We start from the raw sequence: 23,985 nt of genomic DNA, 5'->3' as shown, positions 1-23,985 counted from the left end.
AACAGTAGGGCTTCCTACTATACAAGTTGCATCACACTGCATGAAAGCCGCAACACAAAGGAAGACTCCATAGGGAAACATGGGCTACAAAACACCTCAAATCGCAGCAATATTCAGCATGCTGTGATTTTTTTTTTTTTTGTCTCACAATGTCGCAGCCTACAAAACATCTCTAATGAGAAGGAACCCATTGGGAAGCACGGGCTTCAGAGACAGACGATTCGTAGCGCTGTCGCAACGCGAGAAGCTTGAGCAATTTTGAAGCCCGTGTGAAGAAGGCCCAATAGTTACAGATGTCAGATGTGCCAACCTCTTGTATAATTATATACATCGCAGCCTATAAAACCATATAATCAGCAGTTATATGCTGCATCACCCGGACTTGTGGAGATGATGGAGAGGAGCAGTGAGGCTTACAAGGGGGTGATCAATCCACAAGACTCCAGGCAGCATGGAGCTTATGTACTGAACGTGTTTCTGGTACAGTCTATATCTACAGAGCTTGGTTCTGGTGCTGTATAGATGTACTGAACGTGTTTCTGGTACAGTCTATATGTACAGAGCTTGGTTCTGGTGCTGTATAGATGTACTGAACGTGTTTTTGGTACAGTCTATATGTACAGAGCTTGGTTCTGGTGCTGTATAGATGTACTGAACGTGTTTCTGGTACAGTCTATATGTACAGAGCTTGGTTCTGGTGCTGTATAGATGTACTGAACGTGTTTCTGGTACAGTCTATATGTACAGAGCTTGGTTCTGGTGCTGTATAGATGTACTGAACGTGTTTCTGGTACAGTCTATATGTACAGAGCTTGGTTCTGGTGCTGTATAGATGTACTGAACGTGTTTCTGGTACAGTCTATATGTACAGAGCTTGGTTCTGGTGCTGTATAGATGTACTGAACGTGTTTCTGGTACAGTCTATATGTACAGAGCTTGGTTCTGGTGCTGTATAGATGTACTGAACGTGTTTCTGGTACAGTCTATATGTACAGAGCTTGGTTCTGGTGCTGTATAAATATTTATGTACTGAACATGTTTCTAGAACAGTATAAACGTACAGTGCTTGGTTCTGGTGCTGTATAGTTGTACAGAGCTTGGTTCATTCATATATGTGTGTGTATATATATATATATACGTGTGTGTGTACTAAATGTGTTTCTGGTACAGTATATATGTATAGAGCTTGGTTCTGGTGCAGTGTGTATGTATGTGTGTGTATATATATATATATATATATATATATATATATATATATATATATAATGTGTGTGTGTACTGAATGTGTTTCTGGAACAGGATATATGTACAGAGCTTGGTACTGTATATACATGTAGTGAACGTGCCTCTGGTACAGTATATGTATAGAGCTTGGCTGCCACAACCAAGATGGCGGCGCCCCCTCCCAGTCGCGCTGTTCCCGGCTTCATATTATCAATTTCTGCAACACCTCTGCCGTATTCAGCAATTCCGGCAACCAGATTGGTTGTTTGGGTTGGGTGATTCAACCTGATTGGTTGTTAGGGCACAGCTGTAGCAGAAATTTCCCGGCAGGGACTGACGGCTGGCCCCGCCCCCTCCCATGCGGCACGGACCACGTGTTCAGGTCGGAGCTGCTCGCTGCTGCCGGCTCGGGTTAGGAGCTGAGGGGCCAAGATGGCGGCGCGGTGGGGAGCGGGCGAGGAGACGCTAACCATCGGAGGAATGGAGCTCTTCACCGCCGGCGGCCCTCTCCAGGTACGGGGCTGGGAAGGCGGCGGCCGGGGGAGGCGCTGCGGAGCCCTTCCTGTCGGTGTGAGGGGAGCAGAGCGCTGCGGGAGCCGGCTGCCTGTGACACGTGGATGCTGGAGACACGCGTGTGTGTGCCGGGGCCGGGCCGGGAAGCTCGCCGCTCCCTCCTGGGGCTCCCCGTATGGCCGGGGAGCGGGACCTACGTTATACCTGCAGCCCCTCAGCTGTATTACACCCCGATATTACTGGGGCGTCCTGGGTGTTATAACAGCTGCTGCCCCGTAATACTTTACGATAACTGCCCCCCCCCCCCCGTAATACTTTACGATAACTGCCCCCCCCCCCGTAATACTTTACGATAACTGCCCCCCCCCCGTAATACTTTACGATAACTGCCCCCCCCCGTAATACTTTATAATAACTGCACCCCCCCTCCCTTTAATACTTTATAATAACTGCACCCCCCCCTCCCTTTAATACTTTATAATAACTGCACCCCCCCCTCCCTTTAATACTTTATAATAACTGCACCCCCCCTCCCTTTAATACTTTATAATAACTGCACCCCCCCTCCTCCCTTTAATACTTTATAATAACTGCACCCCCCCTCCTCCCTTTAATACTTTATAATAACTGCACCCCCCCTCCTCCCTTTAATACTTTATAATAACTGCACCCCCCCCTCCCTTTAATACTTTATAATAACTGCACCCCCCCTCCTCCCTTTAATACTTTATAATAACTGCACCCCCCCTCCTCCCTTTAATACTTTATAATAACTGCACCCCCCCCTCCCTTTAATACTTTATAATAACTGCACCCCCCCTCCTCCCTTTAATACTTTATAATAACTGCACCCCCCCTCCTCCCTTTAATACTTTATAATAACTGCACCCCCCTCCTCCCTTTAATACTTTATAATAACTGCACCCCCCTCCTCCCTTTAATACTTTATAATAACTGCACCCCCCTCCTCCCTTTAATACTTTATAATAACTGCACCCCCCCTCCCTTTAATACTTTATAATAACTGCACCCCCCCTCCCTTTAATACTTTATAATAACTGCACCCCCCCTCCCTTTAATACTTTATAATAACTGCACCCCCCCTCCCTTTAATACTTTATAATAACTGCACCCCCCCCTCCCTTTAATACTTTATAATAACTGCACCCCCCCCCTCCCTTTAATACTTTATAATAACTGCACCCCCTCCTCCCTTTACTACTTTATAATAACTGCACCCCCCCTCCTCCCTTTACTACTTTATAATAACTGCACCCCCCCCTCCTCCCTTTAATACTTTATAATAACTGCACCCCCCCTCCTCCCTTTAATACTTTATAATAACTGCACCCCCCCCCCTCCCTTTAATACTTTATAATAACTGCACCCCCCCTCCTCCCTTTAATACTTTATAATAACTGCACCCCCCCTCCTCCCTTTAATACTTTATAATAACTGCACCCCCCTCCTCCCTTTAATACTTTATAATAACTGCACCCCCCTCCTCCCTTTAATACTTTATAATAACTGCACCCCCCTCCTCCCTTTAATACTTTATAATAACTGCACCCCCCCTCCCTTTAATACTTTATAATAACTGCACCCCCCCTCCCTTTAATACTTTATAATAACTGCACCCCCCCTCCCTTTAATACTTTATAATAACTGCACCCCCCCTCCCTTTAATACTTTATAATAACTGCACCCCCCCCCTCCCTTTAATACTTTATAATAACTGCACCCCCCCCCCTCCCTTTAATACTTTATAATAACTGCACCCCCTCCTCCCTTTACTACTTTATAATAACTGCACCCCCCCTCCTCCCTTTACTACTTTATAATAACTGCACCCCCCCCCTCCTCCCTTTAATACTTTATAATAACTGCACCCCCTCACTGGTAATAGGTACCACTTATTAATGGACCGTCCTGTATGTTATAACAGTCGCTGACCCTCCCCCCTCCCCCTCTCTGTAATACTCTATAGCTGCTCCCCTCCTGGCCTGTAATACTTTATGCCTGCCCCCTATAGCCGGCCTGCTTGCTGGGAGTGCGGCGCTGTGTGCTTGTTGCTGTCACCGCAGTGATCAGGACCCTATGGGCGTGTTCACACTTATTGGGGTCGCCGCCGCCCGCGTTGTCAGCTTTTGTTGGAGTGTTGCTGCTGACCGGACAGCCCTTTCCATATGTTAGAGGGGGGCGCTGTGGGACCCTCCTGTCTGGGTCTGGCAGTGTACACAGACGGATGATGTCTGTCCAGTAATAGCTGTGTGAGCTGCGGGGGAGGGGAGGGCCCACAATGTGTACACAGCACCACTGCAGACACGTGGAGCTCTCCCATGCTGCCTGTTGATATGAGGATTACCCAGCGCTGTGCGGCCGGCCGGGTTATTAGCGTTGTGTTCTGTTCCTGAGTAGTTTACAGCTTTTTCCTGGTCTGTATTTTATTTTTAACTATTTAGGTTTATTTGAAAATCGCATAAAAAGGAAAAAAAGTTGTTGTTTTTTTCTCTTCCCTTTTTGTATTGGTCATTCAGATGCGTCACCCCTGATTGTGGCGGCGGTGGGCATGGGCTGGTTTGGTGGAGCTGGTCCCGGTTGTGGGGTTTTTCTTTGTCCCCCAGGTTGTTGTTGGGTCTATTTTGGAATTTGCGTATTTCCGCTGTCAGGCTGCGCTCACACGGGCGGGCGCCGTATCTCGGCCCGATATTACGCTTGTCACCGTGCGTTCTACCCGCGGATACGAGGCGGTTTTTTTTTTCCTCATTAAACGGTTCGCATGACTTCTGTAGAATTGCCATCCTCGGCGCCCGTTTCCTGCCCGGAATAGGGTTGCAATGCGATGTCTTTAACGGTCCCATTGGAAACAACGGACGCGGCGTTCCGAGAGAAGATGGAACATGTTAAAAAAACAAACCCGAAGTCTATTCAGAAGAATGGCGTTTATATTCGTGTTTGTTTTGTGTCTCTCGCACCGCATAAGATTTGCGCGAGATGCTCGCCATGTGAATGTCGCAAATATTCACTTCCGTAAAACGTTCTCTTGTCGGGCAATTTAAACGCTCAGCGTTGTGTATAGGAAGGTGAAACACTGAACGATGGGGGAGGGGAGCCTGTGACGTCAGAGTGTAACCATTGTTCCCAGGGTTGATACATTGTAACAACTTGCTGCCCGATGACTCACCGGCTCTGATGGCTGATGGATCCCTGCGCTCTGAGGATTCTTATTTCAGCCTTGGTTATTACTACAAGTGACGCAGCAGCAATATTCCAGCGCCGCCACAACTTGTGCGCGGCTTCACTGCTAAGGGAGCGATCGCTGTATGCAAGCTTGTAAAAGCCCCCAAAGAGAGGGACCTACCGCTGGGGGAGGGGCGGGGGACCTACCGCTGGGGGAGGGGCGGGGGACCTACCGCTGGGCTGGGCGGAAGTTTTGAATGTTGACCTTATGTCAGGTCAAATGTTGGCTACTTGTTCAGGCAGTTTAATTGTTTACTTTTGACAAAGAGCGGTTAACCCTTTCCATCCGCTCTCCCCGACTCCTATTTATTTTGGGTGAAGAAGCATGTTGTGGATTCCCTGGACTTGTACAACAGAAATGCACAAAAATGTTTTTTTTTTTCAAAGTTAAACGTGAGTTCTGAGTGTTTCACACAAAGGAGATCATTTGTAATAGACATTTAGACCTCCTTCCCACAAACGGATTTCCGCTGCATAATTCGCGGCGAAAATCCGCAGCGTTGCCCGCAGCTATTAGGTTCTATGCAACCTAATAGCTCAGGGCACACGGTGCGGAATTCCGAACACCGTGAAATCTCCCGTCCTCACCCGCGGCATGCTCTATTTGCCGCGGGTGTACGCGCTGACGGCTTCCATTGCAGTCAATGGAAGCCGTCCGTTCACGCTTTCTCCCACTGTAACACAGCGGAAGATAGCGTGAAAACGCTTTCCCGCCTACCGCCGGCGCGTCACATGACACGGCCGACCGCGTCGTGACGCGGTGGGCGTGTCATGTGACGCGGTGGGCGGGGAAGCGTCATGCGGGAGCGAAGACGCCGGATACGCTGGTAAGTATGGGGTCTCTGGGGGGCGCCGTGACGGGCTTCGCCGCGGAATATTCCGCGGCGGAGCCCGTCACTCGTGTGCAGCCGGCCTTATCTAATAAGACTATTCCTTTCTAATTTCTCTAATGATATCTAGCGCTCACATATTTATCAAATATCACACAGCTAACAATTGTCAGCCGCCGTACGGCCTCCTGCAGACCATGGTGCGATTTCCTGCAGAATTTCCGCCCGTGCCCGCTGCCATAGGATTGCGTTACATAATGGGATCCTGTGCACACAGCCGCGATTTGTGAGAACACGCACAGAAAACAAATTGCGGCATGTCCTATTTCTGTGTGGGTCTCGCAGAGGCCCGCACAGAAACCTCCCTAGTGATGCGCTGGCTCCGCCGCAGCCGGAACATAAAAGAGGGCAGGAGATGCGGGAGCAGGTGAGCCGCACTGGTCACTGCAGGGGCACGGGCCAAATTGCGCTGCAAGAATTCTCACAGCGGGGTCCGACCCGGCCGTCTGCAGGCGGCCTAAGTGCTGCTGTGGGGCTCGTGCCACAAAAATCACAATGGGAACACTCCTTTAATTTTATCGTACAACCCCCCCCCCCCCCTCCTCCCCTTTACACCAAACTCGATACGTAAGTGGTCTCAAAGTAAATCTCCCCCATTGCGTTCGGTTTAGATAGTCGGATTGGTTTCCCATAGCAACCGGTCAGAATCCAGGATGTTGTTCAGGGTCCCCTGAGTATAAAAGCGGCCGTCTGGTTGTTCTTAGCAGCAGCCCCCATACTGCTACTCCCTTACTGTATAGGAGGCGGTCGGCGCGCTGCGTGTCCGGGGTCTACATAGAATATTGGCGCCGGTCTCTACATCTGTATCCGATGCGGTTACTTCCGGTGTTTGTACCGCAGCGTGCCCCGAGAGCGGTCAGGAATTACCCCAGGGCGATATCTGCAGCCTTAGTCAGACTACTCTCACAGCAGTGTTCCCCGACTCCAGTCCTTGGGGACCCCAACTGGTCATGGTTTCAGGATATCCTATAGCAAGAACCCCTGTGCCAATGTCTGGGGCACCGATAATTACATCACCTGTGCAATGCTGAGGAAATCCTGAAGACATGACCTGTTGGGGTCCCTGAGGACCGGAGTTGGGGGAACGCTGCTCTCTACAGTTTTGTATGTACTTTCTGTCTTCCGGGAGACATGTGTCGCTCTACAACTTGGTTGGCGTAAAGAGCGGCGGACCGTACGGTCGTTGTGGTTACAGAAAAACAATAACTGCTTTGTGTAAGTCGTATCGAACCAAGGAAATGTCAGCCGGTGGTCCCGGCGTTTGTAGAGAACGTCGTCTCCTGATTGATGTCTTAGTACAAAATAATTCCAGCTAAAATCCAGAACGTCCTTTTTTTTTTTAACTTTGTGCTGTTTTCCGTCCCTCTGTTGTTCCTATTGGAAATTTATGAAATGATTGCCAACACAGACGTAAATAGGGTAGTGCTTACACAGGTACCATCGGCACTAAGGCTTGTCGGGATGCCCGCTGTCACACCGACATGTTAGATCAAATCCAAGTGCCGGCCTACAGTCAGAGCGCCATCTGTGTTTGCTGACGGAGAGACGCTGCGTCTGACACTCATACCCCAACTAGTAACACCCAATTGTTTATGGATAAATTTCCAGGAGGAGTAAGAGAGGAATAGCACAATGCCTGATAGGAGAGTAGGGGGTAGGCCTTTTTTAAAGGGGTTGTTCATTAGAATCCTGTCTCTATGGCCTTGATCAGCGTTTCCCGCTCCCTTCTTAGTCTGTCAAATCAGTGTCTTTGATGGGCTTCATCATGTAATGCCATATTTCCTCCTGTAGTGGTCACTCTTTGCCAGGAACCGATGGATCTGCAGCAAGCAACTGATCACTACGGTGGATCTCTGCTTAAAAGGGGACAGAAATATTGATGACTTAACCTTAGAATAGGTCGTCCATATCAGATTTATTGGGCCCTCTGCCCGGGACCCCTGCTGATAACTCATCACTTGGCCTATGTGCGGCCAGCCCCATTCAAGTGAATTGTATTGAGCTGCTATACAAGGTAGAACGGCCCTGTCCCTGCTATGCAGTAAAGAGCTTGCAGCGTTCACCCCAGCACCCTGGCTGTTGGTGGTCCCGAGTGTCAGACCCCCACTGATCTGATACTGATGACCTGTTATGATAGAAATGTATATACAAAACCTGCCTACATTTTTGCTGCCTTCTGTTCGGATGAGGGGTCATCAGTATCCTGGAAACGTTTAAAGGGGTGAACTGACAACCCCTTTAAGACTAACTTCACACTGGCAAGCGTGATATCGGGCTGTGAATCCTGCCCCAAGATCACGCTCCCCTCCATGTGAATTTCCCCACGGATGCGAGGCATCACTTTGGGCATGTAGCGATACCGTAGAGTTGCGGAGTTTCTCCCACTGTTTTCAATGGTAGACCTCGCATTGTGCGCGCCTAGCCCGTGGTGCGATGGGTGCTGCGAGAACACACAAGATAGAACATGCTGCAAATTGTTTGCTGCATCGCTGTCATGTGGGTAAACATCACTCATGTGTATGACCCCGTTCAAAAGAATTGGGTGCATATTTGTGCGTCTCGCAACACATTAATCCTGTGTGATTTTTTTTTTTTTCTGATTTTTTTTAAATTTTTTTGTCACTTGTGTGAAGGTGTAATGCACATAATACAACCTCAGCTGTTGTCAGCCACCTATCTAACGGGCCTCGGAAGCTGCTGAACACTCTTTTGGATTATCTTCTCAGTTTCCTGTTGGTGCCCACACTTTTATCGTAGCGGTTTTTGTCGAGATCCACCATTTTTTTAATGCATGCCATTCCACGCTATCCTGCAGGCTGTTGCTGCACCTGAATATTAGAAATATTTGTTTTGATGGGAAAAAAAAGTTTGCGAAATAAAGTTTTTTTGTTTTTTTTTTTTGTTTTTTTTTTTTTATGCACCTGTATTGGTGAAACATTAGTGAAACGGATAACCCTCAAGTCCCCCAGCTTCTCCTTTTGGATCTACAAGCAATGCCCCATAGGAAAAAGTATGCACCTTCTCCTGAAGGAACTAAACTGTCTGCCTCCTGTAGGGGGCACTAGAGACAGTTTTCTTCCTTCTGGAGGAGCTAATTGTCTCCTTGCTCCATAGTCATTCCGTACAGCAATTTGTCGTATTTGGGGCGATTGTTAATTCCTGGTAGATATGTGTTTTTAGAAATGCCTTGTTTTTCAGTGTCACGACCTGGAGGAAGATGAAACCTGCGATGGCCTCTCTGATCTCGCTCTGTCGTCCCTGGATGCAGGAGGAATCCTGGGAACCTTCCAGGGCTACATTGACAACTCCATCATCTCCATCATTGACGATCCTGGTGCATCGGCTGAGGTACGAGGCGTTTGCCACCATTTATAGACTTTTTGTTCCTACGTTTGACTAGGTTATATCCACAGAAGTCATGTTTTGACGCGATTACAAAAATTGAAAAGGTATCACAACAACTTCATCCCCAAGAAACTTGGTGCATGTCATTCACAGAACTCCAGGTACTCTGATATCCTCCCATTCTACTTTCTCCTATATACGGTCAACTTCGGGGATTTTTGAAAACTGGACTAGCTGATATAACCAAAGAGCGTGCTAGTAACGCAGTAGACTTCTTGATAAGTCCCCCTACTAAGATCTACTCCATCTCCACCCTATATTTCCAAATCAGGAAGAATGATGCTGACAGAAGTTACTCCTCACTGATGGACGCAAGAATTAGAAGACCCTGAAATTAGTGAAAAAATACTTGGGGGTGGGCATCGGTAAAGAAGCTCATTACTGATGAAATGTGGCGGGAATCACATCTAAAAGGAATGCATGGAGCCATCTATGACTTTAATATCCCCCTTGCCCTAATTGCGTACTGGCCTACTGCATGGTCTGCGGTCGGGTCCTAAACTCCAACAATGTTGGGCAGAGGTTGCATTCCTTCAATGTAAAGTATTGAGGCTTACCCTGCAATGTCTCCACTAACATACATATTCCATACTTTACCTACCACAATGAAAATGACGAAAATGGCGCATAGTACCCTTCTTATAGGTAAATACTATTTACTACAGTACCGGCTGAAACCATAAATTCCAGCAATGGCTGATATGCGGAAGATCAAACACCACCTTCATACGGACAGACTAGAAATAGAAAGACAGGCTGACTCAAAGCAATACAATGTACCGCCGCTGCTCTTACTGTTAGTCATCTTTCTGCCATGAGATTGCTATTTAGCATTTGCGGCATTATTTGGTGTGCCCATACTCGGGGGGGGGGGGGGGGGGGGTGGTTGGTATCGGCTGTGCCTCTTGTGGGTGCAGAACAGTAATCTGATATTTGGAGGGACTTGGCTTATGATCATTGAGTCTGATCAGGACAAGCTTTGGTTCTTGTCCGCGGGTCGTCTGGTTTTGCAGCTCAATACCAATGAAGTTAATGTAGCTGAGCTGTAATATATAAAACCTGTGCACAAACATGGCACGACTTTTTCCAGAAAGCAGTATGTGTTCATCCTGTAGAGCCCGTTTATATGGTGGTATTCCTCGTTTTGCAGCAGAAAGATCATTTTGATGAGGAGAACGAGTTATCTCTGCTGACGGCTCTAACGGAGATCCTGGACAACGCAGATGATGAGAACATATCGCCGTTTGACATCATCCCAGATACAGAACTCCTGGTGTCACCAAAGGATCGAGATGGCAGCATGGTATGTACGGGGGTTCCCGGGAAGGTCGTCCGAAGGGGACATTATTTGTATCGTCTGCAGTTACTATGGAAGATAAGAGATCCGCATTCTAAGGTTCACTTTTTTGTCTTTGCAGACGTTCCTTGCGTTGTCTCGTACGCCACCTGAACATGAGATGTTCTCGGTGAATGCCCAGCGCAGAGCAGATTCCAACAAAGTGAGTAAAATGACCAGCATATTAACCCCTTACCAGCCCACCATCATTTGATAGTAGGTGGCACAGGTCCCAAGTATACAGCGACAGCTCTGGCATCACTTCTGCAATCAGCACAGGTTTAGTGCCCGGAGAGAAGACGGAAGCTTACACTCTACAGTGGTGCACAATGAACACACTATTGGACCTGGCAGTCGCATGATCACTGGGGGCTCCCTGGTAGAAGAGATGTTGGGTTTTAGGACCGTATCAACTCTGACCAGGGCTAAAAAAAAATGTTCATGAAGAGTATTGGACAGAGCTTTCAACTCAAGCTGTCGCCTTAGCTGCCCTGTTCACCCAGTGTAATACACATGAAAGCGACCCTCCAGAGGAAAGCTGGTGTTTTCTTACCTGGTGCTTTCTTTTATTTCCGTACAGCTGTTGGCTTCCGGCGCCCTGCTCAGGTGATCCAAGATGTTCCTCTTGCACACTGTGTCGGTAGTCTAAGGCCGATTTTACATGGGCAATAAAACCGCACGATGCAAGAGCGAGTGAAAACGCAGAATTTCAATGGTTTTATTCCATCTATTTTCACTCCTGCGATGTTGTGAGATCTAGAAATCTGTGCCTGCCCTATCTGTAATTTGCTTTTTTTTTTTTTTAAATCGCCCGTGCTTCCCTTTGGAACCTTCATTTTATCGCATCGCACGAACTTGCGGGTTTCTTGTGCGATAGGTTTGTAACTTTAAAAACTCCTATTGTCTTTTGCACCCAGTAAAAAACTCACTCCGGTTTTGTTTCAGAACCAGAGGGTGGCTTTAAGTATCAAAACGACCAAAGCAAAATGGGAAACCCATTCTATTTCTGTAGGACAGCTTAGTTAATTTAGGACGGTTAAAGTATCTGATCATTCAGGTCATTAAGGGGTTAAGAGGTGAACAACCTGTGGTGCCTTTTCCTGAGAAGTTTCTGGGACAAGTGTCCTATAGTATTGTTATCGGAGCTCCAAGGAATTCCATACAGCGTTTCATTGCCTACTCCGGATTTTATGAGAAGTTGTGTACACAAATCGCTGGCACTAGGTTCTAATGGTTTAACATATGTTAACGCCTTAAGGTGCTTGTTATTATTAAAACATTCCTAAGAAAACTTAAAGGGGTTGTCTCGCGGCAAACCTCAAAATTTTACCTTACCCCATTCCCCCTGTCACCCCCCTGGCATAAAATAGCAAAGTAAAGCGGTTTTTAAGACGCTTGCTACTTACCGATCCGACGAAATAAGGACTTTAAAAAATCTTCTCCCAAGATGGCCGCCGGTCCTTTCCCAGGGATGCACTGCGGTTTTCTCCCATGGGCTCTGTGCGTTCCACTGCCGATTCCAGCCTCCTGATTGGCTGGAATCGGCACACGTGACGGAACGGAGCTACGCGATACGTAGAAGGGGGCGGAGCCAGAACGCCGCTCGTGCCTTGACCGAGCAGAAGAGGAGAAGACCGCACAGCGCAAGCGCGTCTAAAAAAGCAAGAAGACATCAGAATTAGACGGATCCATGGAGACGGGGACGCCAGCAACGGAGCAGGTAAGTGAATAACTTCTGTATGGCTCATAATTAATGCACAATGTACATTACAAAGTGCATTAATATGGCCATACAGAAGTGTATAACCCCACTTGCTGCCGTGAGACAACCCCTTTAATAGGGAGATTAAGCTTATTCTATGCTCATTGTCCTAATGGTTCCTCTCTTAATGGAGGGGGATCAGAACCCGCTATGTTAGGACATTCCTAAGCCAGGGATACATATGTAGGAGTATGTGCCAGAATCTAATACATACCAGTGTATAGCAAGAACAAGTTAACCATTTATCTGCTAGAGATCTTCCTTCTTAGTGAATAGCTATTATTCTATCTGCATAGGCTGTGAGAAACTCATGAAAAGATAGTTATAATTTGTGTTCTATTGTGTATATAACAGTATTATAAGCTACTAGACTCGTGTGTAGTGATTGCTCTCCCTACTTCCATTACAGATCGATGGTCTCTATTCTGGGCCAAACTGGGAACTGTTTCCGGATATCATCAGCTCTACACCAAAGAGACGTCCCCGACATAAAAGCGTGAGGGGATGTTTACCCCGCAGGGCAGAACCACAGGAAACCCATCAGCGAAGTGATGGAGAGGATGAAGACGTGCCGTGTTTGGGGGATGTTGCTGTTAACTCCGGTTTACTTGCAGTTGACGACAACTTTTCTGAGAACACAGAAACTGATAGTAATGACGGCGATCGTGAGCAGATCCTGATGCAAAGAACGCCGTGCATCATTAATACGGAGAATGTTGCCCTTAATGATTTGGTTAAATACATGCATCCTTACTGCCTACCTGCCATAACCGTGTGCCTCGAGTCAGAAGATGACAAGAACCTCCTGAGTGATGCAGTGTTTCTGGAGATTGTGTCCGAACAAGGAGAATGTATAAAGGTACCTGTAGTGGTGGAGCCCCCGGTGGACATGTTGTGTTCTGAGTCTTCAGATAATATGGAGCGAATGGATGATAAAACTGAAAGTCGACCTAACCACCTGCCTTCCTCAGAGGAGTGTGTACCAGAGTTGGCCATGAATAATGAAAAGCAAGTTGATATTACAGAAAAATCAGATGAGGTTGATCCAGAACCCATGGAGAACAATGGGGCTGGGCCTAAATTGCCAGATACTTGTGTTCAACCCCCGGCCTCTGATATATTGATGAAGTCTCCAGATGATGATCAAGCATGCAAGTCTGAGGAAATTGTTCCAGACTGTAAGAAAAATGGTGAACCGGCAATCACTGTGTCAGTAGCCAAGGAAAAGGTGCCACCAAAAGGAAGGAGGTCCAGCAAAGACAAGAAACCCTGTAAATCCAAGGGGAAAAGTAGAACGAAGAGCATAACTGGAGGAAAATCTACAGATTCATCGGCACTAACACCAGTGCAAAGTATCGCCCAACCGCCTGCATGCCGTGTGAGTAACCCGTCCTTGCAGGAATCTGACTTTTTAACTAAAACTTTGGATCAGGTTAAGGAGTCCCAGATGGAGCTTCGCTCTTCCAAGATTGGCCGCACCAAGCCGAGAACTCGTGAAAGCTTGGACGGTTCCAACCCTGAGATAAAAAGTGCAGCCAGGAAAGTAAAACCGGTTGCTAAAGAAAGTGAGCAAACAAACATAGGAGGTGAGAATGACAAAGATTTAGAGTCAAACCCAAAACTTGAAAACCCCAACTCTGAAGAGTCCCAAGATGCCGAGGTTGAGGGTTTACAGTCTGAACGAAAAGACGTTGAAGAGATGTTGGTTGCTTCTGATATCTGCAGTGGGGAAGAGCCCTCTAGTCATGAAGAATCGGGTGCCTCGAAGCTTGAAGATGTGCAGGATGGGGATTCTTTGCAGCTGAACAAGGAAACCAAGCCCAAGTCGCTCAGCTTAAGTGAATATAGGAAGCGACTTCAGCATCGCAAACCGAACCCTGATCGAGGCAACGAGAACCAGTCTTGTAGCAAATGGCCAAGTGTTCCTGAGCCCCCAACAGGGTTGGCTGAATTGCCTTGCTTAATCGTACCTACACACTCAAATACATCATCAGTTGACGAAAAGGCTTGCCCACAGAAAAAGCATAGCAATGTTTCTGGACAGGACGTTCCTGTTAGTTCAGCTTCTGTTCCAGTCACTGTGACTCCAACGCCGGTAACCAACCAAGATGTTCAACAATTAAATGAAAAAACACATCCAGCTGTTGTAGAAGTTGCTCCACATCCAATGCTAAATCCCCAGCCTACTATGCCACCCTCATTTCATCCTCCTACATGGGCTGCTGGCCCTCCACATCCCTCTTTTTATCCTGGCATGCCACCTTTGCCAGGAGGTCCTCATTATCCAAATGCTATGCCGTTACAACCACCACCAGTCATGAGTTGGGCTCCATTTCCACCTATTGTAGTGCCACCGTTACATCCTACCAGTTGGGTTTCTGGGCCACCAACACCCTATTGGCCAAATTCTCAAATGGTGCCAGGAATGCCTGAAAGTCAATCCCTCCACAGCTCTCCTGAAAAGTCTGTAAGACCCAATCCCCATATGCTGTCAGATCAGAAGATGATGCAGGAAACTATAGTCACAACTGTAGATGGCAGACCCCAGCCCGCTGTCCTTCCTATTGTTAACAGGAAAGCAGTGCCAAAGACTGATAGTGGTGTAAGGCAACGGCAGCCCCAAACCGCTGCCAAACAAGAAAATATTAGTCATGGCCAAACTTCAACCCCTGATGAGCCCCAAGTACGTCCTGCCCTTACATCTTCATTGCCAACGAAAGCTGATAAATCTCAGACTGCAGCCCCCTCTGCTTCTAAGCTTGCAAATATTTCTATTCCTGATCTAAAATCTGCAAACCAAGTGGTCATTAAAATAATGGAAATTTTGAAAAAAGCTCAGAAATTAGGTTTCCAATTAAAGCCGTCCTCCAATTTAGTCATGGGTAACACTCAGCTGGGTGTTCAGGTTCCACCATCTGAAGCAGCCTTACACCCGGCGCAGCCAAAGCAGACTATGCTTGCAGATGTCACTGGGCAAGTAGTAGACAAATCTCCCACAAAAGAAACCTCCACACCCATTACTGAAGAGTCTTCAATGCTTGAGAAGTCCGAAGGTGAACCGGCCGCAGGAAGTAGAACTGCCCAAAAAGTAGCCGAAGATGAACTGGCAGCATCCTGTACGGGGTCCAAGCAAGAACCCAAAGAGCCTGTTGTCCCTCGTGTTGAAACTCTCTGTACCTCTGAGGAAAGTCTGCAGAAAACAGCAGAATCTGATCTGAAGGGCCACGAGGAAGGGTTTTCGTGTGACTCAGGTAAAAATTACAGTACTTCCCCACTTTGGGAGGGAGATTTATTTGCACTAACCACCTGTTTGCTATGTGGTATGCTTCTGGGGTCCAAATTCAGTTAGAGGATAGCTGAGCCCGGGAAATAACTTTCACCACAACACAAATGGATGTGATTTAAAAGTTATCTATTTATTGATTGACAGGCAACAGTTTTTATAGAGGCCCTTCCTTTGATTACAATAATTCAATTTTAATCTAATTCATTTATTACCATTAGTCGATAAAACCTAAACAGAAATATGAATATGCAAGATAATCTTTGTATAGCGCCAAGCTATTCTGCAGTGCAGTGGTAAAGAATTTAACATCTAAAATGCCAAACGCATGCAGGCGCAGTAGAATCATACATGATTGGCTTCTTGGAACACAGGTACACAAACGAGAAGCAATAGAATGTTTAGTATAACTATCTTGGAACATATGTGAACAGCGAGGAACGTCTCATCTCGACACGGCACCAGTCTGGAGGCCTTTTCATTATCTCCTGGTAGCTCCCGCCTCGGCTGCTCACTCAAGGCTTTTCGAACATCTATTTAATATCTGTTTAGTTTTTTTATTGCAAAGGAAAAATGGCAATGTATGAAGGATCATGCGAGATGGTTACCGCATATAGAATAGTCCTATTCATCTCACTAACAGTCAAATGAGTGAATTGCTTGAATAGCAATAGAATTTGATAAGCTAGGAATTTAGTATTTCGAAACCCCTCCCACGAGGAGCGGATATGTGAAATTTTTTTTTTTTTTTTTTTTTTTTTGCTGTGTTTTAGCACCAAAGCGGAGGAAATGTCATGTGTCTCTGTATTTGGCATTTTGAAGGGCTTGTCCCATCACCATGTCTTGGATCAGCTGTATGCTTTGGCTGCACCCATGTTAGAGGAGGCGCTCTGATCAGATAACTCGTTTTAAAGAGGGCAAATCTTAGTTTAGTAAAGAAGCCGAAAAAGTTGGGGTTTAGAGGGAAAGCATGGCTAATTATAATACAGTGCAAAGACCTATTTTCACAGACTTTACACCCTAGGTAATAAAAGGATGCCCTGAGTATGTGACCCCTCATTTACCGTAGTAACACCTCTTTAAAAGGGTGTTACCTTGTCTGTCAATCATTATCACGATGGGAGCACTACTCCGCATGGCATGGTCAGGAGTTATAAAAATGGTCAAATGAAGTTATGCTGTTTCTGTAACTTCCATTCAACTTTTATGGAAGTTATGGAGACAACATAAGGTGGCTCCTTTCGTAACTCCTGATAACAGCATTGGGGGGAGATGGTACTCGAGATGTGATTGGATCCACTGGTGGGTCCTGCACTTATAGACCTTTATAGCATATGCACAGGAAATGAGAATATCCCTTCACTGTTTGCCTCCTGCCATGATCAGACTTATGAAGATGAAGACTGTTCTTCCTGCGGGACTTTTTACTATTGATGACTTCTCTTCAGGATAGGTCATCAATATTTAATTGGCAGGAGTTCGCTGCTTGGCATCCCTGCTGATCATGCCAGATCAGCTGATCCCTGTGATTGCTCTGTGCTTCCAGTGCTGTCAACATTGCAGTGGCCTGGTTTGGTACTACAGGCACAGCTCCCAATGAATTCAATGCAATACCAACCTAGGCTTCTGCAATATGAACAGTGCTATCTGCTTACAGCACTGTTCTTAATCAGAGGGCCTGGTGATTGTTGGGATTCTGAGCAGCGGATCCTCACTGATCAATCATTTAAGGATAGGTTGTCCTAGTAAAAGTCCCAGTCATCCCCCTTTAAGTGGTTTTCCGGATACACTTATTTTTCATTCCCTGAACTGGCTCGTTTGCTAACCTAAGAGAAGATATACTTGCCTTTCCCACAGCTTTTGTTTTACCGGTCCCAGACCCTCCTTGGTTTCACTGCCGGTGCTGGTAGTGACGTGTCATACACCAGGGCCATGTGACTGCTGAAGCCAATCACCAGCTCCCTTCAGCCAGCTGCAATGGTCACATGACTTGGGGTTGTGTTATCACTTTCATCTTATAAGTGAAGGTCAGCGGGGACTAAGAAGTAGCAAAATAAAAGCTAGGGGCAGATGTCTTTTTGTTATGTTAATAGAACATGTTGGGCCAGTTTGAGGAACTCTCTTGGGTGATCCCTTTTAAGCACTAGTGATCCATTCGGGATTCCCTCTGAGCCGGAATATAAGACTGCGGTGTACAAACCGCCCCTGTCCTGCCAGGCTCATGCTGTCCATCTATTGCATTCATCTGAATAGCCGCCATGTAATACTGCAGGGGGAATGCCTGCCTGACTGTGGTTTCCTGTGGACACAATCAGCGGGACCTGAGAGATAAGCTGCTGAGACGACCCATTTAAGGTTAACCTAAAACTGCTTAGAATGTTGATTGGCTTTCTCCTTTTAATCAAGGTATTGAAGCGTCCGATCTGACCAGCTTGTTGGAGCAGTTTGAGAAGTCTGAAGGTACGCTCGTGACTATAATGTACATTTCATAGTAGCCCTTCTGATCTGTATCCGGCCCCCATCCCAAATACTTCTGAACCCATGCCTGTTCCCCCTCCTCCAGTATACAGGATCTGTGCCGTGTTTGTCTGGGGGGAGAGAATGTGCTTAGTCTGCACAGGCCCCTTTACTGGGAACAGCTGGCTCTGCAGGAACTACATAATGGTACAACGTGTGCCCATGCCATGTGTGAGCCAGCCGGGTACCTCGGGCTTCATGCACATCGGAGCCGGAGTTTTACATCTGTATCTTTTAGTTTAATCACATTTTTGTTTTAGAATCTTTAACTTTTGCTTTAAAGTAATAAACTGCAAATCCAGAAGACCTTATACAAATGTGCATGAAGCCGCGGACCGTGTTTACAAGGTTAATGCAGTAGAATGGCCACCATAATGATGGAGGTTCTAGATTTCACATAATGTAGTCTATTCCCCTCTTGCTCTGCACGTGACCCGTCCATCCACCTCCCCCACCCTGAATACAAGTAGTTTAACACATTTGGTTCTTTGCAGCTAAAGAGGAGGAACGGCTCTCTCAAAGTCCTGATAAACTGGCTGTAGGAAACTCGTGGTAAGTAGAAGAGTTACCCTACAGCTGCCCGCCGCGGAATATGCCGGGTGTTACCCTACCCCTACCGCTGCTGGCTGCCGCGGAATATGCTGAGTTGTACTTGCAAAAATATTACGGAATGTTGTGGAGTAAATATGAAAGTTTTCCGCATTATACTAGTGGTCATGCCTGGTACTGCAGCTTGTTCACAGGCATATGCATGCTTTGGTCGCCTAATATATAATGTATTTATATGTACATCCGAAAAAGGCCAATCGTTTAGATGTACAAGTACGCTGTGAAAATGCAGGTCTGTTGAATTTAATGGCCTATCACTGTGCCTATTGGGACCGTTCCAGCTCACTCACCTCCATTCAGCATAAAGGGGAGATGCTGAAACATTGAGTGTCTCCGATGTTGGCAGCCGCATATACACAGGTGGATTAACGCCCAATTTTGCGGGTTTTTTTTTTGTTTTTGGTGGGTTTTATTTCCTGACATCTGCCATTGGGAGGGATAGGCGGAGAGCCGGGACACTTCATGCACATACGGTTTTTCAGCAGCACTCTGGTTTGAGGCTTGCTGTTTCTTGTGTAAGCCGTAATTGTGACTTTTTTTTTTTCCCCTTTGACAGGACGGAGAAAACATTAGAAAAAAAGATTCCTGACAAGTTTTTGCCCCCGGAGTTGTTGAATACTGCTGGTGAGTATCTGTTGTCGCACTGATTACACACATTCAGTTCTTGGCTTTCATGTTTTTGCTTCATTCATATGTATAATGCTACGGGGGATCAGGTTAAAAACTGTCGGTTAAAATATGCCATGTCTTTAAGGGGTTAAATTGTAAAATGTTAAGTGGCTTCGTCTCGGTATCCGCAATAAATGGTGTATTAGTATGAAGTGATTACAGGACATGCCGTAGAGTGTAATAAGTCATTTTGTGTTTCAAAGGTCTTACCCCTCCTGCGACTCCTCCGCATCAGCTCTGGAAGTCTCTGGTCGCTGGGCCTCCTAAGTCCAAGGCTTTGCAGGGCCAAGAGAGGACCCGCTCACCTCTGAAGACTACAAAACTCATCGAGCCACTACCCCAAAGCCGTCTGAAAAACCGCAGCGCCGGCTCTTCTTCCTCTGTAGCGGTGCCTCCTATCCATGTGGCCTCCGGCGACCACGACTACTGCATCCTGACAAATCAATGCGCCAAAAACAAGCCTTCCACCACCGCTGTTGCGTATCCTGCCCCACCATCGCAGTGTGAAGAAGGCTCCCGCTGGAACGTGAAGCACCATCAAAACATCACTATCAAACCCATAGTGCAATTCAACAAACGTCAGCAAAGCGAGGCTTGCCCAAAGCAGCCGGCGCCAAGTGCACCTCTAGTCGTTGCCAACCAAAGTACCACCTGTGCCCCTGTCAAACCGGTTACACCTTGTGGTAGCATTCAGCAAGCCACCAGTGCCCCCCTGGACCATAGGACTAATGTTATGCCCGAATCTGCAGTCACCAGTCCACCGGCTTCAGTATTAATGTCTCCAGACGCCTCGCCTTGTCGTAGTGACAGCCGAGAGAACAGAACTGATCTGAAAAGAGGGAGCGCCTCGGTGTCACGGAGGGCGCTGCGCTGCTACAGGAAATACAAGGGTTCCCCCAGTCCCCAGAAATCCTCTTGGAGAGGCCGGTCTAGTGGTAGTCGTTCGGATTCAAGATCCTCCTCCTCCTCTTCGTCCTCGAGGTCTCGGTCAAGGTCGCCTTCATTAAAGAGGAGAAGAACGTAAGTATCTCGCTGGGTTCTTGTATTGGGCAGTGACTTGTATTTTGTTTGAAAGGGGTTGGGCACGCTCTTAGTTCTATAGGTCAGTGTTTCACAATTTTTTTCAACATTGGGGCACCCCTACCAAAGTAGGGGTGTGGCTTATCACAACGTATAATTTTATCTCCGATATTCCGGTCACCCGGTGGCCTCTAAGAAGTTCTGCACCGCTAGCCACTTCCACATCACCTGACTCAGCGATGCTGCGCCCACTAGAGGCCGCCAGGTACTCTGTGAAGGAGGCATCTAGAGCGCAAAGACTTCAAAGGTTTAGGAGAGTACGGTACTTTCTGGATTCAGCTGCGGAAGTGCAGCTGATTTCAAGTCAAAATCCTCACCGATGGACATGCTGGGGATTGTGCAGCGGAATTTTCTGCTGCAGAAGATTTGCAACTACATGTAAACATACCCTACAGCTGAATGCACACGGGTGGATTTGAATTGTGGAATCCGGAGCAGGCGACTGCCTCCAGATTCCAGAGTATATGCCGCCCATAGCACGCAAAAGTGATTCTTCACGCACACAAGCGGAAACCAGTTGCGGGGTCCGCTCGCGGATGAAAAATCGCAGCATTCCCTATTTTCCTGCGGCTTTCACACGGATTCTTCCATTGAAGTCAATGGAAGCTGTCCGACCCGCGACCCGTCTACAATTGAAATTGCGGATGGGTCGTGGATTCCGTGAGACAAGCAGGAGTGTTAAAAATAAATCTGTACTGCACATGTATGACGGCAAGCTGTGCGGAACATCCGCAGTACAGATGAAGATTCCAGCTAGCAGGTATGCGCGGACCCCGCTGCTGCAAGGGACAGATTCAGAAAAGCTTGGGTCCACAAGGGACTGCCTTGCTGTGGTATGTCTGTAGCGGACATTCGGAAGCAGATCAGATGAGGGTAGTCTGCCACAAAACCCACATTTTGTGCGGAATTTGTGTATTTTTGTGCAGAATTAATCTGCTCATTGAAAAAGGTGAACTCCACAGCGGAGCAACGATAAAATTGATGCGCTGCAGAATTAAATTCCGTACCATATGTCAGTTTTCTCACAAGTTTTGTGCATTTTTTTTTCCCCCCTGCAGCTTGTGGATTAGGTTTTCAAAATCTCATCCCCTTTAGTACTGGAAGCGCCGTGTGGCCAAGGGGTTTCCATGCCGGTGCTCACCAGAGTCGGAGCGAAAGCGTTGCTCAGACTCCTGTGAAGTGGTCTGTGCTCATAATTGCGGGCGCAGCTTTCGTTGAAATCAATGAGAGCTATGCTTGTAATTGCAATTCCAAACGCTAGTTCACGATGCAGGGTTTGGAGCAACGCTTCGGCTCTGACCCTGGTGCATACCGGCAGGGGCTGCCTGCAAAGCCCATTTAATGTTTACTGAGTGATTCCCAGCTTGGGAGCCACGGTACCCTGGTTTCGAATCACTGCTCTAAGTGATTGTTTTGTTCCAGAGACCCCTACAGAATCCTAGTGCTTACCCCATTTTTTATTTGTAGGCCCACTGTAAACATTGCCATGTTTTTCCTCGGCTCTGTCCGATTCTGTGAAGGCACTGAACTTGTTAGCTTGTCTTTAAAGAGATAGCAGAAGGACTTGTGTGACAGAACTGGACAGAGCTGAGGGAAGAAGCTGGGGAAGGGGCCAGGTGCCTAAATCACTTGTACTGTCTACTGCAATACTTCAGTATTGCACTTTAGAGATTTTCAGTGTTGCCCCACAGACAGGGCTTAATAGGTATCCATGCCCATCAGTCTCCACTAGGCTATGCGCTGCCATGCTAACCCATCTGCACCCTGCAATTGCATGCATTTGTGTGTGTGTGTAGGGAGTCGATGGGGCATTAGAGGGGCCATCCCCATCCAGCTGGCAGTTTAGACACTTGGTCCATTTTGACTGCATCTAGATAGTTTATTGGCACTAGCTTAGATTGCAGCAGTTGCTGGCGGCTGTCAGCTGTTGGCTGCCTTGTATAGAACAGACTCCAAGCCCGCTCCATGCACTTTTCATGACTGCATCACATATGTTTACATGATGCGGCTGGGAAGGTATTCAATCCCCAGCTTAATTTATGCTGCAGATTTTACTTCATTTGATGGCGTGACGTTGGTGGTGAATCCGCACCAACACCTGAGTCAAAAGCCACGCCTCTGGTGAGAACTTTCCGCAGCGGGTCTGAACATACCCTAAATGTGCCTGTATGTAGATGCTTCATGCTCTATGTAGATGTCATATTTAGTTGTCAGTCTCGTGAAGAAGCGTGATGGATTTCATGTAAATGGGACATCCTAGCACTCGCACCGCCGGCGGGACGTCACATCTGAGCCATGTGTGCAGCAGAGATGGCACAACATTGTGTGACCCCGCTGCGGACTTGGCAACTTGTTCACTTGCTCTGTAAGTTTGCACAGAAGATCGAGTAGCTGTTGGCAGCTGGTCCTACTGGTGTAACCGGAGCCCTGAGGGGCCCAGCCGTGTGCCGGCTGCTTGAATTGGGCAATTGCTGCTAACTCTAATCTGAGTGAGAGGACGTCGCGCTTGGAGCGATTGTACAAGATTAGAACAACATGGCAACCTTCTTTAGTGCCACCGCTCTCTTCAGGTTGTGTGTAGTAGGACGGCTCGGCCTCATTCATGTCATTGGAGTTAAGCTGTAATACCAGGTGAGGCCGCGAGGTTCGTAGTTTCACTTCCTTTCAGTTCGCGTCTCTAGGAGGAGGTTGGATTGGTTGCATCTCTTATCTTCCCTACACAGAATTATGCAGAACCGACACAGGAGATCTAGTCGGCGGGAAACCAGATATTGTAGTAATTGGCTCCGGTCTAGTTTAACGTGGCCAAATAAAAGGAACCGTAATAGTTACTCCTGTAAACGGAATTGTCTATATTTTTTACTAGTTAAAAGCATTAAGTGAAAACTCCCCCTCCCCTCCCCCACTTTTTTTTTGTTTTGTTAAAAGCCCTTAACGACTGTCCATACGTCTTGGCAGCGGCCGTTAAAGGGCTTTATTCTACAGCTCCGTCTTTTGCCGGCAGTGTATTAGAAGCCTAGCGTGGGTCTCGTGCCAGGGGGAGCGAGCGGGTGCTTGGGTGTTGGATAACTGCCAGCACTTGCTGTAACATCAGTGCGACCGCAGCATGTAAAAGGCTAACAAAGGGAGAGGTCTTCCTCTGTCACCCATCAGACCCCCACAAGGTGATCACGGGGTCCTGATGAGTTGCTTTGGTAGTCAGAGGCCTGAATTTAGCCTCTGGGTCTGCCAGCTACGGTGGTCTTTGAGCCTCAGCCTTTGTCCGAGCTTCATAGGCTTTCTAATGCACGACTGTACTGAAGTAGAATAGTGTATTAAAAGAATAAGTCCCCTAGTAAAAAAAAAATTAAATAAAAATATCAAAACTCCACTTTTCCTCCTTTGTACTATATAAAAAAAATTAAATGGAAAAACACAAAAAATAACCACGTGGTATCACTACGTTCATAGTGACCCA

The 23,985-nt window shown here is 47.1% G+C and overlaps 1 protein-coding gene across 2 annotated transcripts in view; it reads left to right on the top strand.

The window, feature by feature from the left end:
• Positions 1 to 1,595: 1,595 nt before the first annotated feature.
• The window catches only part of LOC136626213 (peroxisome proliferator-activated receptor gamma coactivator-related protein 1-like), an 82,421-nt gene continuing 60,031 nt past the window's right edge, over positions 1,596 to 23,985 (top strand). For both annotated transcript variants that reach the window (XR_010792640.1, XM_066601066.1), the window contains exons 1-9: positions 1,596 to 1,737; positions 9,066 to 9,215; positions 10,423 to 10,575; positions 10,691 to 10,771; positions 12,780 to 15,621; positions 18,060 to 18,113; positions 18,665 to 18,722; positions 19,336 to 19,403; positions 19,652 to 20,468. Coding sequence is in view for 1 of the 2 variants with exons in the window: in XM_066601066.1 (XP_066457163.1) it covers positions 1,657 to 1,737; positions 9,066 to 9,215; positions 10,423 to 10,575; positions 10,691 to 10,771; positions 12,780 to 15,621; positions 18,060 to 18,113; positions 18,665 to 18,722; positions 19,336 to 19,403; positions 19,652 to 20,468 (4,304 nt within the window). In the remaining variant the exon portion in view is untranslated. The remainder of the gene's footprint in view (positions 1,738 to 9,065; positions 9,216 to 10,422; positions 10,576 to 10,690; positions 10,772 to 12,779; positions 15,622 to 18,059; positions 18,114 to 18,664; positions 18,723 to 19,335; positions 19,404 to 19,651; positions 20,469 to 23,985) is intronic.

This window comes from Eleutherodactylus coqui, chromosome 4 (assembly GCF_035609145.1).
Source record: "Eleutherodactylus coqui strain aEleCoq1 chromosome 4, aEleCoq1.hap1, whole genome shotgun sequence".
Classification (NCBI taxonomy): domain Eukaryota; kingdom Metazoa; phylum Chordata; class Amphibia; order Anura; family Eleutherodactylidae; genus Eleutherodactylus; species Eleutherodactylus coqui.
This window is presented reverse-complemented; position numbering and strand designations above follow the sequence as displayed.